This window comes from Chrysochloris asiatica, unplaced genomic scaffold (genome assembly GCF_000296735.1).
Source record: "Chrysochloris asiatica unplaced genomic scaffold, ChrAsi1.0 scaffold00065, whole genome shotgun sequence".
NCBI lineage: Eukaryota > Metazoa > Chordata > Mammalia > Afrosoricida > Chrysochloridae > Chrysochloris > Chrysochloris asiatica.
The window spans coordinates 7,791,047-7,807,047 of record NW_006408583.1 but is presented as its reverse complement, the minus strand read 5'-3'; the positions used below and the strand labels follow the sequence as shown (position 1 = coordinate 7,807,047).

The following is a 16,001-nucleotide window of genomic DNA, read 5'->3' as shown; positions in this document are numbered from 1 at the left end:
GTAAAGATTTACAGCCTCGGAACCCCTATGCAGGGTCACTATGAGTCGGAACTGACTCCACGGCACATAACAACAACAATTACTACAGGAATTGTATGCAGCCATTTCTGATTTAAAGTCATGTTTAAACATTGGTAATAAACCCGTGAATGTTAGAAACTGAAATCTTAGAAGCAAATACTCTAATATATGGATGGATGTGTACATATAAAATGTGTATTGTGCATATATGTATGTATAGAAAATGTGTGTGTGTGTGTGTGTGTGTGTACACACACATGAATAGACATCAGAAAGTTAGTGGAAAGGTTCAGTTACCTTTGCATTCCCTTTTCCTGAACTTTCGAAGCCCCTGCGTATATATCTACACACAGGCGTACCTTTTTATTGTGCTTTGCTTTAATGCACATCGCAGATACTGCATTTTTTGTTTCTTTTACAAATTGAAGGTCTGTGGCAACCGTTCACCAAGCACATCTGATGGCGCCGTTTTTCCAATCGCATGCTGCTCATTTCATATTTCTATGTCACAGTTTGGTCATTTTCAACAATATTTCAAACTTTTTCATAATGCTCACTTAATAGGTTATACAGTGTAGTGCAAACATAATTTTTATAGACTCTGTGAAACCAAAAAATTGTGTGACTCATTTTATGGTGATATTCGCACTTTTTATGGCAATGGTCTAGACCCAAGCTCACAGTATTATGTCCTGTATATAATCTCAAGGAGCTCTAGTAGCATAGTGGTTACGAATCGAGCCGCTAACCTCAAGGTCAGCAGTTCGAAACTACCAGCTGTTCCATGGGAGAAAGATGAGGCTTTCTGTTCCCGTAAAGATTTACAGCCTCAGAAACCCTGTACAGGGTCGCTATGAGTTGGAACCGGCTCCACGCACATAACCACCACCACCACCATATAATCTCAAGCTCATGGTTGTTTCTATTTGTGATGGCCTTTTGCTGTGGAAAAGCAAAAGGTGTGATCTGAAGTCAATTCAACACCATCATGACTTTGTCCCTTCCTGTCCCCAACAAGGGTCTAATAAGGAGCCAGTACATAGTAGGCCCTCACGGGATCTTACTGAAATGACCATCAAGTATAAGCGCAGTGAAGCTGCCTCTCCTTCCACCCCAGTAAGTGTTCTTGGGCATGAGCAGCACTTGATGTGATGCAGGATGAAGACAGGGGGGATCGTGGTATCACCCCACCCCAGGCATGATAGGTACCTGCCTTTTTATTTGCCCAGTGGAAATCGTCAGCAGGCCACTCTGTTTTGTCACATTTAACTCTGGCTAACGGTGGCGCCTGCCGACTTTAGCCCTGACTCTGTGAGGTTTCAGTACCACAGCATCCCACTGCAAACTTCTCTACCTGTTCTGTTTATCCAGGTCTTACCTGGGCATTAAAAAAAAGAAAAAAAACAGGGTCACAAAGCTATCAACTTCATAATTAGTTCTGTGTCTTCAAAGAGAAGCGACTATAAGGAATCTTGGAAATAAGATATTACAGCGGCATATCTTTATCTGTCAGGATAATACCAAAGTGCCTCCCTCTTAAGGATATTGTAAAAATTCAAGGATATTTGGAATGAAAATTCTTTAGTCCAGGACTTGGCCTGTAGTAAATGTGTAAGAAGTGCTGGCTTTAAAAAAGAAAAAGGTCTTTTTCCATATCAACTAGACAGCAACTAATAACAATCATAGTAAGTGAATTTGTAAGAATTTATAGGTGCCCAATAGTGCCATGGAGTCCTGATGTGACACTGTAGGATAAACAGTGAGCCATAAGGCTAGTTTGAATCACAAGGGAAGTGGTTCAAACCCACCATCCACTCCTTGGAAACCCTATACTAGGTCGCTATGTATCGGAATTGACTTGACAGGACTTAAGAACAACAGACTCTGAAGTAGGGCAAGCCTGAAATTAGCATACCTCGTTTTTTAGTACTGACCTTATCATTTTAGGCATCAAGTATTAAGTTTGAAATTCAGGTCTACCTCCATCTAAGAGGGACATCTCTATGGGAAAAATACTGTTAAAAGGTAGCAATAGCATTCTCTGCCTAACAGACAAACTCGTAGGCTCACCCACCTCTTCTTCTCCCCCTCAGATGGCCTTTGTGATTTAACCTGCCTGATTCACCATCTGCCTTCTTACAGACCCCCCTCAAGTCCCCACACAGTTGGAAGACATCAGGGCCTTGCTTTCAGCCACTGGACCGAACCTTCCTTCAGTGCTGGCGTCTCCTCTGGGAACACAGCTGGTCCTGAATCCTGGGAATTCCGCTCTCATTGGTGAGTCCAACCCTCTGAAACATTAGGCAGAAATCCAGGGCTGGACAGGATTTATGGATGGGTGACTGCTTGCAGGTGGGAGGGAGGCAGTGGTGGGGGGTGGCCAACAGGAAATCACTAAATTGCCTACAGAATCCAGACTCACCAGTGGAAACTTGGCTGACTTTCCATCTGAGGTGAGTGCAGTTCACTGTCTGGCCTCTAGCTTGTCTTGATTCCAACATGGTTCCTTTCTGAGTCCTCTGGGGCTGATGCCACAGACCAGACTGCCTCACTAAGCGCTGAGAAAGATGCAGCAATAAAGAACAGCTCCTCTCTCTCCCCTTAACAACTGTCCCCTTTCGCTGCCCCATGGCCTCCTCCCATCTAGACTAGAGCTAGAGATGGTTCTCTGTCAGCCAGATCATTTTATTTCTGCCAATGTTTTGGTGGGGACAGCTAAAACCAACCTGGACATACTCTTCAAGGCAAATGATTTCACCAAGTACAATCTCCCTGGCATCTATCATTAGGAGCCTTCAAGTTATTGCCTAATATGTCTGGTGTCCTCTGGCAATAGGGTATCCAATTTCTGGGTCCTCTCACCAGAATCATGGTTCAAGATAAAGATGCTATGATCCCAGAGATAAACATATGCAGCATCTGTGTCAGGTAGATCTTTAGCATCAGCTGGAAAAGACGATGTTTGAAGATTGGTGAATGAATAGCTAAACTGGAAGAGAACCTAGTCCATCAGAAAAAGCAAACTTCTGCCACTGAGATTTGGCTCAAACTCTCACCCTCAAAATTTTAAAAGCTTCCTTTCATCTTGAGCCTTTGCAGCTGGTGACATCCTGACCTGTTAGTGACTAGCTGCTCCCATTCCTATCTCTCTAGATGTTCCTTTTAGATTATAGTGCACGCTCTGAGTACAAGACAGAAGCCAGGGACACTTTGTGTAGGGTTACTGAAATAGTAGAAGGGTAAGTGAAGTCAAGTTATGGAGGGTCTTGAATGCTAGACTGGTTGTTGTTAAGTGCCATCAAGTTAGTTCCAACTCATCGTGACCCTGTGTACAGCAGAATGAAATACAGCCATCCTCACAATCTGTCCTGGGTTTGAATCCATCATTTCAGCCACTGTGTCAATCTACCTCATTGAGAGTCTTCCTCTTTTATGCTGACCCTTTACCTTTCCAAGCACAATGTTCTTCTCCAGGGACTAATTCTTCCTGATAACATGTCCAGAGCATGTGAGACAAAGTCTTGCCATTCTTGCTTCTAAAGAGCATTTAACTGTACTTTTTTCAAGATAGATTTGTTCACTGTGTCTACCATAGGTGACCTTGCTGGTATTTGAAATACCTGTGGCATAACCTCAAACATCACAGCAACACACATGTCACTACTATATAACAAAGTGCAGACCAGTGCTGGGAATACAAAACTGTGGAGGTGGATTTACTAAATGGGGAATTGAGACATGTTTTTATAGGGTTTTAAGTAGGAGAATGATATAGTAATAAGCAATGTTTGGGAAAGATTAAGCTGACATTCTACTGAAGTAATCATTGGTAAGAGTATTTAATGAAAAAATCTTATTTTGAAAGTAGTATATGCTGTAGACCAGGACAGAAATACATACGTGGTGAAGGTAACTGCTAATCATGCCTCCTACAGTTAAGGCAGACATATCTAATCGATCAGGAGAATCTCTTTCACTCAGCCCAGATGCTGCATTGAAAGTCATTTTAATATTCCCTCCAAGCAACCATAACCAAATCACAGCAGTTTCTATCCAGAATGAAACCATTGACCAGCTTTGTGACAGCCAATTAATGGTCAGATTCCATCATACGTATTTATTCTTTGTACAGGATCTGGCTGTAACCGATCCAGAGAACTTTGTAGTCCTATGGTGCGGGGACAGTAACCCAACCTTGGTTCTCATGTTTCCATGGGAATAAAGAGAAAGAGGATGACATTAGGTTTTGAAAGCCATATATCAGAGCTAACTTTTCGGCATTAAGGCTTGATTTTGACATTCCTAGGGAACAAATCTACTTGAAAATTAATGACTTTGTTGGTTATCAGACACTCTGGTATTGATTCACTTGAAGCCATTGCTTCAGCTTTTAAAAAGGAAATAAAAGTTGATTGAGCAACCCATGCATGGATTCATCTGCACCTCACTTTTCATAATTGTGATGTGCAGGCTTGGGACTAATGAAGCCCTTGTTGGTCTCACACTCTGTTTAACTAAGACATGGAGAATGCCCAGCAGAGATTCAGCCATCCTAACTCGGGAAAGACAGTTGCTAATTTTTTGTTGTTGTTTATAGTTATCATTTCTGCAGGAAGGCCTGAGCTGTGCCAACAGCTCTCTAAGGCCAAGTCAAAGGTCAACTTGTCATTCTTTGTGGTCCAGGTCTGAGCAGTGTCCTGCATAGCTCCAGTTTTTAGCAGCAGCATCTCAAGCCTACCTGCAGCACCTAACCCTTTTTGCAGCCATCTGTTAAATATTAGTTCTGGCCACTAAGGCCCAAGACTAGTATTGTCCACACTATCATTTATAGGGTATTGGCACTGATACTTCTCAAAATACTTTAGGTGAAAGTTTGCATAGCAAATTGGTTCCCATTTAACAATTTTTATGCAATTATTCTATAACATTGATTACATTTTTCACCTGTGTGAGCATTCACATTATTTCTATTCTTTTTCTTTTCCCATTAATCTAATTTCCCTTCCCCTTCTTAGCATCTCATATTTGTTTTAGGGTAAATGTTGGTAATTTGATCACAGATGGTTGATAAATTTAAAGGAACATAGTATTCATGGGTGAGGAGTCCTATGTGGCCCCCTATACAGAGTTGCTATGAGTTTGAACCAACTCAATGGCACTTAACAAAAGTGGCATTTATTTTATAAAACAGTCTGTTATTTTGACGAAAGGAACCACTCAGGAGTAGCTTCATTTCCAAGTTTAAAGGGCATCTTAGAACTATAGTCTTGGGAGTTCCTGCAGTCTCTACTAGCCCTATAAGTCTGACCTTTTATAAGAATTTGTGTTTTGTTCCATAGTTTCTCCCATTCTAACTGTGACCTTCTGTTGTATCCCTGAGTCAGAAGGTTTGGTAGTGGTAGTCAGCCACCATCTACTTCTTCATGTCTGAGTCTAGAAGAAGCTGCAGTTCATGGGCCATCAGTTCTGTGGACTAATGTTCTGTGGTGTCCTTCCCTCTGTTTTGTTCCCGAATAAAAGAGAACCATAGTTGTATCTTAAATGGCCACTCACATGTTTTTAAGACCCCAAACTCTACTCACCAATCTAGGATGCAAAACAGTATCTTTTAAAACTATGCCATTCCAGCTGACCTAGGTGTCCCCCAGGACTATGGTCCTAAGCCTTCAAACCCAATTAATTAATCCCACAAGATGATTGGATATAGCTAGCAGGTTCCTTTAACTGTATCCCTATGTTTTATATTATACAAGAGGGCTTCAAAAAGTTCATGGAAAAATGGAATTAAAAGATGATGAAATTTTTCCAAAAAATTTTTGAAGCCCCCTTGTACGTATATACTGCTATACTTACATATGCTTTTCTATACCCATATATGCATACATGTACCCATGCATATATATTTTATTGGTGGTTATTGCAAGGCACTGATACTTTTTTTAAAAAGTGTTTGTTGGACTTTTTAAACAACACATTTTCATGTGAAACAATTAAAAATACAGAAGCAAAAAGAATTAAGTGAAAATGATCTGTAATAACCTAACCCAGAGGTTACTTATGACAAAGGCTACATATCGTTTGTCTAAAATGAAACTTTTTAAAAAGCATCTATGTATATATTTCTAAATACACACACATATATAGGCAAATAAATCAAATGAAATAATCTCTATATATTTCTTATAACTTTTTCCATATACAACAAACATCTTTCCATTATCTCTAAATATTATTTTAATTTTCATTTTTAATGAGTACATTGGGAAGGAGGTACCCTATCTTTTTTCAACTAGTTCTCTAATGTTGGACTTCAAGGTTCTTTGCAATCTTTTGCTACTATAGAAAATTACATAATGAATATTCTTATTTCTAAATCCTACGTACAGTCCCATTTACTTAGGAACCATTCCCAGAATCCTAATTATTGTGTCTAAAGCTTTTTATGTTTTCAGGTTTTGCTATCGAATTGATCTCCAAAAAGTTGTATCAAATAACATTGTATGAAGGTTCCCATTTTCCCAAAATCTTATCAACTCTAGATATGACCAATACTTTTAACGTCTGCCATCTTAATTACAGAATACACACTAGTATAAAATGCATTACAAAAAGTGATATCGATCTATTTTTATTTTTATTCATGTGATTATGTGATTTTCAACAATTTTCATTTTTAATAGCTCTTTCAGTAATGTCTGTTATACTAAGAATTCTCCATTAAGATCCTTTGTTCATTTTTTAATAGGTATTTGTCTTCTTATTGGTGAGATGATACAAACATCTATTTCTATGTATGCTTGACATATATTTCACATCACAACAGCTTTATTGAGCTATAACTGGTGTACAGTAAATTCTACATATTTAACATTTACAGTTTAGTTTTCACACCTGTGAAATCAGAACCACTATTATGAAATGGACAAACCCATCATCTCCAGAAGCAAACTTGTGTTCCAAGTCACAAAGATTTTCTCTCATGTTTTCTTCTTTGTGTTTAGGTTTTAAATTTAGTGCTCTGATCCAGTCTGAGTTAACATTTGTATTTGGTGTGAAAAATGAATTGAAATCACTTTTATACATATGGATACCCAGTTTTGGGATTATCCTTTCTCCACAGAATTTCCTGGTGGAAGATCAGTTGTCCTTGTATTATTTCTGAGCTCTCTGTTCTGTTCTATTGTCTGTCTTTACATCAGCACCACACCGTGCCCTAGGTATTTTGAGGGTTTCCCATCTAGTTGGTAGAAACAGGTAAAACTATCTCCTACCCCATGCAATCCAGGGCACTCTCTGATGGCTGGGTCAGTCATACAGCTTACTTACCTTGTTCATTTCCTATTTCTCGGGGATCACTATTCACTGTATTGAAAACCACTGATTCATATACGAGTATCTTGTCCATTTTTAAATTGTTTCAGTTGGGAAGTTCATTCCATCTCTGTTACTCCATCTTGGCTAGAATCAGAAGTGCATGTGTGTAATACATATGTTTATGTGTGTATATAAAGCTAGTTGTCATCAAGTTGTCTCTGACTCATGGCAACTCCATGTGTGTCAGAGCAGAATTGTGTTCTACAGGGTTTTCAATGGCTGATGGGTGTGTTTTTTTCCAAACCTTAATCAACAGGCTTTTCCTCAAAAGTGCTTTTGGGTAGATTCAAATTGAAACCTTTCATTTAGTAGGCATGTATGTTTGAAATAATTTTTCCTAGACTAAGCTGATGCTTGTTTAGTAACCATTTTCCAGATTACTATGTAGTCACTCCTAAGAGATAATGTAGTCCAGTGCTTGGTCAACTGAGGCCCATCAGTCAAACCTAGCTTGTTGTTGAGTGCCTTTGAGTCTGTTCCAGCTCATAGCCACCCTGTACAGGATGCCCAAGGAGTAGCTGGTGAGTTTGAATCACCAACTTGGTGGTTCAAACAGACTTTGCAATCCAGCACATTAATCCGCAGCCCCACACCAGGACTCCAAATCTAGTTTACCACCTGTTTTTGTAAATAAAGTTGTACTGGGTCACACCCTATCATTTACCTACCTGTTGTCCATGGCTACAGTGGCAAAGTTGAGTCCTTGTGAGAGAGATCTTAGAGACCACAAACCTAAATCATCCTGGGCAGCCCCTGATCTGGTCCATCCACTTCAGTGAAAAGAATCCTGAGTCCTATGGTGGCATGTCTACTGGCCCATGATCACACATTTCCAGTAGCCAAGGACCACACTCTGTCCTCTGCCTCACTAAGTCCTATATTTCCTGTTAACTGGGTTAGATTTTCTTAGTTAGAGAAAATAAACCGAAAGGAAAAAAAGAAAGACCGAAATGTCAGATAGGAGAGTATCGATCTGCCATGGGAACATCAGGGAAGAGAGAACACCTGTGGTCTAAGGCCAGGGATTTTTGTCAGAGACAGATGGCCTTGGGTGCCTCCAAGAACAAAATTATTATGTGTGGCTTGAGAAAAGCAGTCAGGACTGTGCTCCAGCATGTCTCATGTAGGTTCAGAGCCTTTAGTGTCTCACAGAATGTAGGTATAGGGTTTGGTCAGCCACAGACTCTCCTTTGTAAGGGAGTAAGTGTCAGAGGGACTCCTCAGAGCATCTCTGCTGAAGACTCGTGTCATGCTAGCCACATCCAGAACCAAATGGCCCAAACCTTGTCTCCTGCCTTGTGATTTACCGAGAGAAGAGACATGCAGGCAGCCATTCAAGCTGAGTTTGCAGTCAGTCCTCCCCATGAAAGAAGTCATTGTGCCTGGGCCTTCTCCCCAGTGGGGGCTCCAGGGTCACAGCCAAGACACACAGTAGCCGCTCAACAACAGCAACATGCTCCCTGGGGCCACAGGCAAGCAGACCCGGCAGCTGGGCTCCTCAGAGCCTCCCAGCCCACACAAAGGCGGGGCAGTGAGGCCGTGGCCCACACACTGCAGCCCGGCCATGTTTGACAGGTGACTAGGCATTTTCTCCTCTGACCATTTGAAGTGCTGAGAGTTGTAAAGCCCAACTGGACTGAGATATGGTTACAGATGTCTCTGCAAAGAGCACCATGTACTTGTTGACCTCATGCTCAAAGGTGAAAAATAACTTCTTTCTCCATTACTAGACTACTCCTACCAAATAACACTATGCAGCTGAGTGAGCACTGGCTGCACTATCTGAGACCTAGTGTGGTGCTGAGGGATCAGCATTGGCCTGGAATCTGCAAGGTCGGCAGTTCAAACCCATCTGCTGCTCCTTGGAAACCCTACACAGGGTCGCTATGAGTCACAACTGACTAGATGGCACTTAACAACAACCACAACAAGGTCTGGAGTATAAAAGTGGAGGTCTCTAATAGGATTCCTACCCAAACCTTTCAAAGAATATCAGAAACTAGATTAATAAATAGAACTGTATATCAGAAAATTAGGATAAAGATAATTTAAAAAAAAAAAAAAAAATGGCTGCAACCATACATTGACAGAGAACTTCGAGAGGTTCAAGCCAGATTTAGAAGATGATGTAGAACAAGAGATATCATTGCTCATGACAAATGGATCTTGGCTGAAAGCAGAGAATACCAGAAAGATGTTTGCCTGTGCTTTACTGACTACACAAAGGCTTTCAATTATATGGATCATGACAAGCTGTAGACAACATTGCAGAGAATGAGTATTCTAGAACACTTCATTGCGCTCATGAGGAACCTGTACACAGACCAAAAGGTGGTTGTTTGAACAGAACAAGGGAACACTAACTGTGTTGGAAGATGTACAGCCAGAATGCTCCTTGGAAGCAGGATGGCCAGTCATCTCTCATCCTTCAGATATATTATCAGGAGTGACCAGTCCTTAGAGAAAGGACATCATGTTTGATAAAACGGAGGGTCAGAGAAAACAAGGAAGACCCTCAATGAGATGGAGTGGCATAGTGGCAGCAGCCATGAGCTCAGGCTTAACAACAATTGTGAGGTTGGCCCAGGACCAGGTAGTGTTTTGTTCTGTTGTGCCATAGGGTTGTTATGAGTCAGTACTGCCTCAGCACCTCACAACATCAGAAAATAGATGAATAAATATTAATGGTCAAAGCTGAAAAATCTATGAAGACAGGGTCCCAAAGGCAAGTCTACTTCTCATTCAACAAATACATACCAAGTGGCTACTATGTGCCAGGCACTGTGCTAGATGCAGGGATTCACAGGGCTACACAGTAAAGTAAATCCCCATTCATTCGCTCATTCAAAACATGCTGAGCTGTGGTGTTGTAGGATCAGCACTGAACTGCTGACTGCAAGGTGGTTTGTACCACCAGCTGCTCCTCAGAAACCCTATACAGGGACACTATGAGTCAGACCAACTTGACTGCACTTAACAACAACAACAATCTCTGCTCTAGACACTGAGGATGCAGTAATGATCAAAACAAATAAACGTACCTGCCCTTGTAGAGTCTGAATTCTAGGGGGCACTTTGAGTCTGATACACAAAGTCATTCCAATAAAGAAGACCGATTAAAAGGGAAGAAACTGGGTGCTCAGAAGCCATGTGAATGGATAGCACCCCTGGTCTGGGCTTTAGGCACGATTTCTCTGAGAAAAGATACTTGAACTGAAACTGGAAGACTGGGTAAAAATTACCCAGGGAAGAAAGGGAAAGAGCATCCTAGGTGAGGAACCAGCAAATGCAGAGCTCTTGCAACTAGAAAACATAAGGCATTTGAGGAACCATCACAGTAAAGACCTAAAGGAAGAGTGGCTCAAGGCAGGCTAACGAGGGAGATGGGAGCAAATTGCTGACACACCTTTTCCTGCTGTCCACTGGCAGTCTTTGAAACATTTAAAAGCAAGAGGTAGTCATTATCTATCTGACTTGTGTTTTAAGAGTTTATTCTGGCTGCTGTGTGGAGAACGAATTCCAGAGGAAGAGATTGGGTGGTGGTGGTGGTGGTGGGTTGTGGAGTCAGTTCTGACGTGGAGCAACCCTGCATAGGGTTTTCAAGGCTGTAAATCCTTATTGGAGCAGAAAGCCTCATCTTTGTCACATGGAGTGGCTGGTAGTTTTGAACTGCTGACCTTGAGGTTAGCAGCCCAATTCACTGCTATGCAACCAGAGCTCCTTGGAGGGAGAGAAGAATATCCCAAGCAAAGGAAGAGCCAGTGCCACGTTCCTGAGGCAGACTCATGCCTGGCGTGGTCAAGGAACAACAAAGAAGCCACGATGATTGAAGTGGAGTACCCAAGTGGGAGGAAATAGGTCACAGAGGTAACAAGAGAGAGTAAATTGTGTAAGGCCTTATTATAAACAGACACATTAAAATGTCAGGGGAAAAATCTATAAATGCTCAAATTTATAAACAGACTCAATATTGCAGTAAGCATCATGGACTTCTCCAGGATTAGCTAAGGGCAGACAGAAGTGATTTCTTTTATTGGAAACCATGTGGCCAACTGATTGCTATGCTCATATATCTGACTCTAGTAAAACAGAGCTTATCAGACTGGCTCTGGTACAAGTCAATATTACTGATTTAATTAAACTCATATGTTCTGGGCACCTGCTCCAGCTACCTGGCCCTGAGCAGGGCTTTCCCAGGCACATGCCTGGCCATCACCTTCATCTGGAAAGAACTCCCCATTGCACACTGAGTCACCTAGGAAGGTTTTCAGACAAATAACAATCATGTTTTCCTAGGACCAGTTAAGGCAGCACTTTTGAGATAGGGTCATGCCTCCAAATTTTTAAAAATTGATTCTCAGGAGTTGGATGGGCTTACAAAGTCACTTCTCCATTTCCCTACTACCCATGAGGAATCTGATGAGGGAAAATTATGTTTTATCGTGTGTAATGTTTCAGCCTGACATCCGAGGCTCACTGCTATTTGGACCTAGCCTGTGTATCCAAGCTCCCATCCTACTCCTGTCTCTAACATTCTAGTCAAACATCTTCCTAGTCCTTGCTATGGTCTTGAGCTTTCTGTGAGTGGCGTCTTTACATGGAATATTGTCTCCCACCACTTCCTCTCAAGCTAAATCCTAAAAGGCTTCAAAGTGCAATTCAAGTCTTTCTGTGCAGCTCTCTTAAAGTACCTCAACGTAGAGTGATCGCTTCTCGTATGATGTCCTGAGGTGCTTACTCCAGACCAGGGTTAGGCAAACAGTTTCTGTGAAGAGCCAGATAGTAAGTATTTTAGGCTTTGTTGGCCATATGGTTTCCATCATAACTACACAACTCAGTTGTGGTGTATCTGTGTTCCAGGAAAACTCTTTACAAAAGTGGGGCCAGATCTGAGCAGTTTGCCAAGCCCTACTGTAGACTACTGATGTGATGGTTAGCTTACCCCACCTTGTGTTGCTATTAGTGGCATTTCCCATCTGTGTTCTGTCTCCCAGCTTGATTCTTCAGTATTCTCAAGTGATTTTGAAACCCGACTAAGTAGTTGCATCTTGGCTTAACTGTCCTCCTGAGTCATTTCCAGCTCTCTTTTCTATTATAATTGCAGCTTTATCAGCTGTGCCACATACCTCCACCCCTCATCACAGCCTGCACGTTTCCTGATTCTCCTGGTACAGCCTGAATCATGAGGAGATGTGTACAGTGACCACCATGAGCATCCTGGGTCACATCTGGTGGAAATCCATTTTTCATCGTGATAGTTTGGAAGACTAAGACCATCACTACTTCCTCTCCAATGACAGTAGTGGCAACAGCAAGTTCTGTAATGCTGGTCAAAGGTTAGGGAAAATTTACTCCACAGTGAGGGCCCACCCATCAGTATTGCAGCAGTGAGAAGGAAGGGCAAGAAAGATCTGAGGGGGTGGACCAGCGTCTTTCATAAGGAGGAGGAAAGGAAGAGAATTTATCCTGAACCTAATTTTCAGAGAGACGTGAGCTGGCATCTGTTTCCTCATTTATCCAGGAAGGATGAGGTTTTCTATCACGAGGAAAATGCTTTTGAAAATGAACTAAAGGTTACCCACAAAGAGAATATGTTTTGCTATTATGAAAAAGATCAGCACTCTTAGTTGTTTATCACACATGTTTATGTAATTTAGTCTTTTTGTTTTTTAATATCTAAAATCTACAGCAGAGAATAAAGACCCATAGGGACTACAGGCCTCTCTATAACCCATGGAGTGTGAAACTAAATCAGCATTCAGAGGACAGTAATGAGGTAGCTGCAGGAAGGAAAATAAGGGTTCTTTTGGATAGGAGTACACATCCATAAATTTAAATGGACACCAGAACTTAAGTGACGCTTAAAATAGTTGGATACAGAATGCAGGGCAGTAAATCTCCCTGCCCAGCCACTGCTTCAAGCCACAGTCAGCATCCAGGCATAGGCTTATTTTAAGACTCCAGATAGCTCGGAAATGGGGACCTTGAGAAAACGCACTCTTACTTGTGCCTGCCCTTTCCTGGCACCAGGACACAGTTCCCAGGCCCTTCTGCCCTCCCCACTGTGTCTACCAGAAATGATGTGAATGAGTTTGATGTCTCTGAGATAGACAGTAATTGAAAGTCCATTAGTGAGAAAATACAGAACTCTACTCTTTGCCTAATAAATCCTTCCTTAACCGTGAACCACTCTTGAAAACCTTCTTAGGGTTGTGTGGTGCTGGAATTGCAGTTTGACAGCAATCTCTGAGTGAGGAGGCCAGCCACAGTAAAGAAGACAGGGTTGTGAGGGCCTCAGGCTTTGTTGAGAACTAGGATAGGAGAGATTCTCTTCTCTCATTTCCTCGAACGCATTGCAGAGCAGAGAGAAAGGATGCGAATAGCTCTAGATACAAGATCTTTCTTCATCGCTCAAGTCCTTATTTGTAATTAATACACAGCTCATAGAATTAGTTATTGTTGTTGTTAGGTACCAATGAGTCCTGCACCACAGAAAGACACACTGCCTGGTCGTGCGCCATCCTCACAATTGTTGTCATGCTTGAGCCCATATCTGCTACCACTGTGTCAGTCCATCTTGTTGGGGGTCTTCCTCTTTTTCACTGACCCTCCACCTTTCCAAACATAATGTCCTTCTCCAGGGACTAGTCCCTCCTGATAATATGTTCAAAATATGAGAAAAGAAGTCTCACATCCTGGCTTCTAAGGAGCATTCTGGCTGTATTTCTTCCAACTCAGAGTTGTTTGTTCTTCTGGCAGTCCATGGTACTTTTAATTTTCTTCTCCAACTCCATGAATCTAATGTATTAGTTCTTCTGCAGTCTTCCTTGTTCATCGTCCAACTTTCTCATGCATATGAAGCTGTTGAAAATACCGTGGCTTGGATCAGATACACCTTAGACATCAAACTGTTATCTTTGCTCTTGAACACTTTAAAGAGGTCTTGTGCAGCAGATTTGCCTAATGCAATGTGTCATTTCATTTCTTGATTGCTGCTTCCATGGGTGGTGTTTGTGGATCCAAGCAAAATGAAGTCTCTGACAACTTCAATCTTTTCTCCATTTATCATGATTCTATTCATTGTCCAGTTGTAAGGATTTGTGTTTCTTTACAATGAGATGCAATCCATACCGAAGGCTGTGGTCTTTGATCTTCATCAGTATTTTAGGCCCTCTTTGCTTTCAGCAAACTAGGTGGTATCATCTGCTTATCACAGGTTGTTAGTGAGTCTTCCTCCGATCCTGATGCCAAGTTCTTCTTTACATAATGCACTTTCTCGGATTATGTGCTCAGCATACAGATTGAATATAGTGAACGAAAACAACCCTGACGCACACCTTCCCTAATTTTAAACTATTCAATATCCCCATGTTCTATATGAAAGACTGCCCCTTGGTCTGTGTACATGTTCCTCATGAGCACAATCAAGTGTTCAGGAATACCTATTCTTCACAATGTTAATCCATAGCCTGTCATGATCTACAGAGTCAAAACTAAAGCACAAGTAAACGTCTTTCTAGTATTTTCTGCTTTCAGCCTACATCCATCTGACATCAGCAACGTAATCACTAACTCCACATCATCTTCTAAATCCAACTTGAGTCTCTGGTAGTTCCCTGTTGATTGACTATTACAGCTACATCAGGAAATTTTTGCTTGCATGTGGCATTAATGGTTTTTGATGATTTCCACATTCTGTTGGGTCACATTTGGGCACCATTCTGGCACTATATCCATAATGTTCTGCTGCTGATCATAAGGTTTTCAGTGGCTAAACCTTCAGAAGTAGGCTGCTTCTTCATTCTAGTGTGTCTTAGTCTGGAAGCTCTGTTGAAACCTGTCCACCACAGGTGACCCTACTGATGTTTCAAATACAGATGGTATAACTTACAGCAGCATCACAGCCCGTACAACAAACTGACAGATGAGAGCTGTATCCATAAAACTCATCACCATGGAGTCAATTCTGGCTCATAGTGGCCATGAAGGACAGAGGAAAACAGGGTTTCCAAGGCTTCAACCTTTCCTGAAGCAGACTGCCACGTCTTTCTCCCATGGAGTGACTAGTAGGTTCGAACAACTGCCCTTTCAGTTAGCAGCCGAGCATGTAACCACTGTGCCAACTTTGAATCTGGAAAGTCTTTTTCTCTTCTTCACTGTGGTCTCCTGCACGACCTTCCTTAGATTAGAGGCTTAGCTCTTCACTGCCGTTCTGAGTGTCAATTACTGATGAACTAATCATTCATGAATGAGGTGCCTTATTGCAATGAGGGCTCAGTCTATGCCAGCCTCTGGGTAAGAGCTGAAAAGTGCAAAGAACTTCATATCTAGCTAGAGAGAAAACATCAGCACATACTAAGAAGGGAGGTATAAACAGATGAGAACTGGGAATATGAGGGGCCTTCAAAAAGTTCATGGGATACAGATAATACCCACTTGACCTGGCTTCAATGACTGGATGATCAGAGCTAAACTAGAAGAAGAAAGAAGAGGAAAACAAAGAGTAATCTGATAGAATTTGATGAACTTGACCTATACCTATGAATGCAGTAGCTCAAAAGAGGGAACAATCTTTACAGCAAGGATCATTCCCACCCCCCTCCATA

General features: G+C 41.7%; 1 protein-coding gene across 1 annotated transcript in view; it reads left to right on the top strand.

Annotated features, from left to right (window-relative positions):
- The window catches only part of ADAMTSL1 (ADAMTS-like 1), a 63,907-nt gene that overhangs the window by 4,815 nt on the left and 43,091 nt on the right, over positions 1 to 16,001 (top strand). The window contains exon 2 of the mRNA XM_006864475.1: positions 2,164 to 2,298. Within this exon, the coding sequence (XP_006864537.1) occupies positions 2,164 to 2,298 (135 nt within the window). The remainder of the gene's footprint in view (positions 1 to 2,163; positions 2,299 to 16,001) is intronic.